This window comes from Octopus bimaculoides, chromosome 23, assembly GCF_001194135.2.
Source record: "Octopus bimaculoides isolate UCB-OBI-ISO-001 chromosome 23, ASM119413v2, whole genome shotgun sequence".
NCBI lineage: Eukaryota > Metazoa > Mollusca > Cephalopoda > Octopoda > Octopodidae > Octopus > Octopus bimaculoides.
In genome coordinates, this window is record NC_069003.1 from 31,464,014 (window position 1) to 31,466,513 (window position 2,500).

The window sequence follows — 2,500 nt, forward strand, 5'->3', positions numbered from 1 at the left end:
TGTCAGTGGTTTTGATTTTATAATGCCGACATATTGTCCAGTGTAAATACTGGCCAACTCTGTCATGTCTTGCTTTATATTCTTCAGGTGCTAAGATTCTATACCCTGAGATTAGGTGGCCTATAGCTTCAATCTCATCGCTACAGAATCGGCATTTAGGGTCAGCTCCATTTTTTATCACATTGGCTTGGTAGTTCCGGGTTAATAAGCTTTGGTCTTGAGCAGCCAATATGAAACCTTCACTCTCTGCTTTTAGCCCTGAGCTTCGTGACCATTGATGCATGTGTTTCTGGTCAACATCAGCTTGTTTTGCTACTTATTATTATTATTATTATTATTATTATTATTATTATTATTATATTATTATCATTATTATTATTGGCTAAACTGGCAATATAACCATCCCCAAGTACAACATCTGTTTCAACACACGATTTCACATCAAAAATCTTGCAAAACAAATATATAAACGGAATTATTATTATTATTATTATCATTATTATTATTATTATTATTATTATCATTATTATTATTATTATTATTATTATTACTATTATTATTATTATTATTATTATTATTATTATTATTACTATTATTATTATTATTATTATTATTATTATTATTATTATTTTGTGATGAAAGGCGGTGAGCTGGCAGAATCATTAGCATGCTGGACAAAATGCTTAGTGGTATTTCACCTGTCGCTACATTCTGAGTTCAAATTCCACCAAGGTTGACTTTGCCTTTCATCCTTTCAGGGTCAATTAAATAAGTACAGTCATATATGTGGCGCTTAAATAATGTCACGGGCCATTAGCAGTTTTTCTAATACCCCAACACCCTTATTACATATAACTAGTTCAATGTAAAACTTTTATAATTTAATTATTTTTTATATTGAATTGGTTGCTTTAAATATTTTGTTGCTTTTTATTTAATCTTTCACTTATTTTTTTTCTCCATTCGAAGGAATTTGGAAAGAAATTCACAATTTAATTAATGAGTATAGGATAAAATATTCATTAATAAATGCTGTAGCTGGTCCAATTTTCAAGAATACAACAATTGGTGGAGATGTTGATGATGCTAGTGTTGCAACCACTAGACAAATGTAAGGAGTCAGTTTTTCTCTGCAGTATGTTATTATTTCATCAGCCTAATGCAATACACTTTCCTTTAATACTTATATATAAAATATGTGAGTGTGTGTGTATATAACTAACTCATATAAAAACGTTTAATATACTTTGTAGTATATTGTAGTTGCATAACAAAATACAGTGTCCCTACAGGTCATTAATTTCTAGACTTTATCTCTTCTAGAAGAAATCTTTGTTATTTTTATGTATATAAGCAGTGATCTGACTGGAGGCTATCATTAGCACCTCAGACAAAATGCTATGCAGCATTTCTTCTGGATCTTTATGTTCTTAGTTCAAATCCCACCAAGATCAAATTTTGTCTTTCATCCCTTCAGGGTCGATAAAATAAAATACCAGTCAAGTACTGGGGTCGATGTAATTAACTTGTTCCCTCCCGCCTCAAAAATTTCTGGCCTCGAACACTACAACAGAATGGCATCCTGTTCAATGGGAATGATATTATCTCAGTCACTTGCATGTCATGGAAACCAAGGTAACAGCTTTGAGTAGAAGGGCTTAAGAAAAAATTCAAAAGATAAAAGAAAATGTATATATATTTTCTAATTTCAGATCGGAAGGAAAAAAAAGTACGTTTTCTGTTCCAAGCCATTTTTATCTTATTTTGGGCAAATGCCAATCAGATGGCGACTTCCAAGACTGCCGAAACCATACTGAAATAATGTCAGTCATTCTCCCTCACACCCAAGAAACTGCCAATTGTAAGGTAGGTGCTAAAGGCTATCATATTTATTCGATTCTGGAATTATTAAAAACAATATGTATCACTCAATGTCATCCTATCCCATCACTGCCATTATCTTTTATTCTTTTATTCTTTTATTCTTTTATTCTTTTACTTATTTCAGTCATTAGACTGTGGCCATGCTGGGGCACTGCCTTGGAAAATCTTTAGTCAGATGAGTCGACCCTAGTAGTTTTTTTTTTTGTTTTTTTTTTTAAACCTGGTACTTATTCTATCAGACTCATTGGTTGAACTGTTAAGTTACAGGGACATAAACACACCAACACCGGTTGCCAAGCTGAACCGTAACTTAGCGGTTCAGCAAAAGAGACCGATAGAATAAGTACTAGGCTTACAAAGAATAAGTCCTGGGGTCGATGTGCTCGACTAAATGCGGTGCTCCAGCATGGCTGCAGTCAAATGACTGAAACAAGTAAAAGAATAAAAGAAAGGTTTCTTGCCAACTGGCTCAGCTTCAAGATTCCATTTTGTGATTCTTTCTTATAATATTTTAATCACATGTGCATGTACAAAAGCTGTGATCCCCCTATGCAAAGAAATGGTGGCTCAACAGAGAGATCCCTTAATTTCCAAGCTATATACTCTGTTGAGGAAC

General features: G+C 33.0%; 1 protein-coding gene across 1 annotated transcript in view; it reads left to right on the forward strand.

Moving 5' to 3' along the window:
- The window catches only part of LOC128250595 (venom phosphodiesterase 2-like), a 38,924-nt gene that overhangs the window by 13,886 nt on the left and 22,538 nt on the right, over positions 1 to 2,500 (forward strand). The window contains exons 9-10 of the mRNA XM_052975955.1: positions 970 to 1,111; positions 1,713 to 1,866. Coding sequence (XP_052831915.1) covers positions 970 to 1,111; positions 1,713 to 1,866 — 296 coding nt within the window. The remainder of the gene's footprint in view (positions 1 to 969; positions 1,112 to 1,712; positions 1,867 to 2,500) is intronic.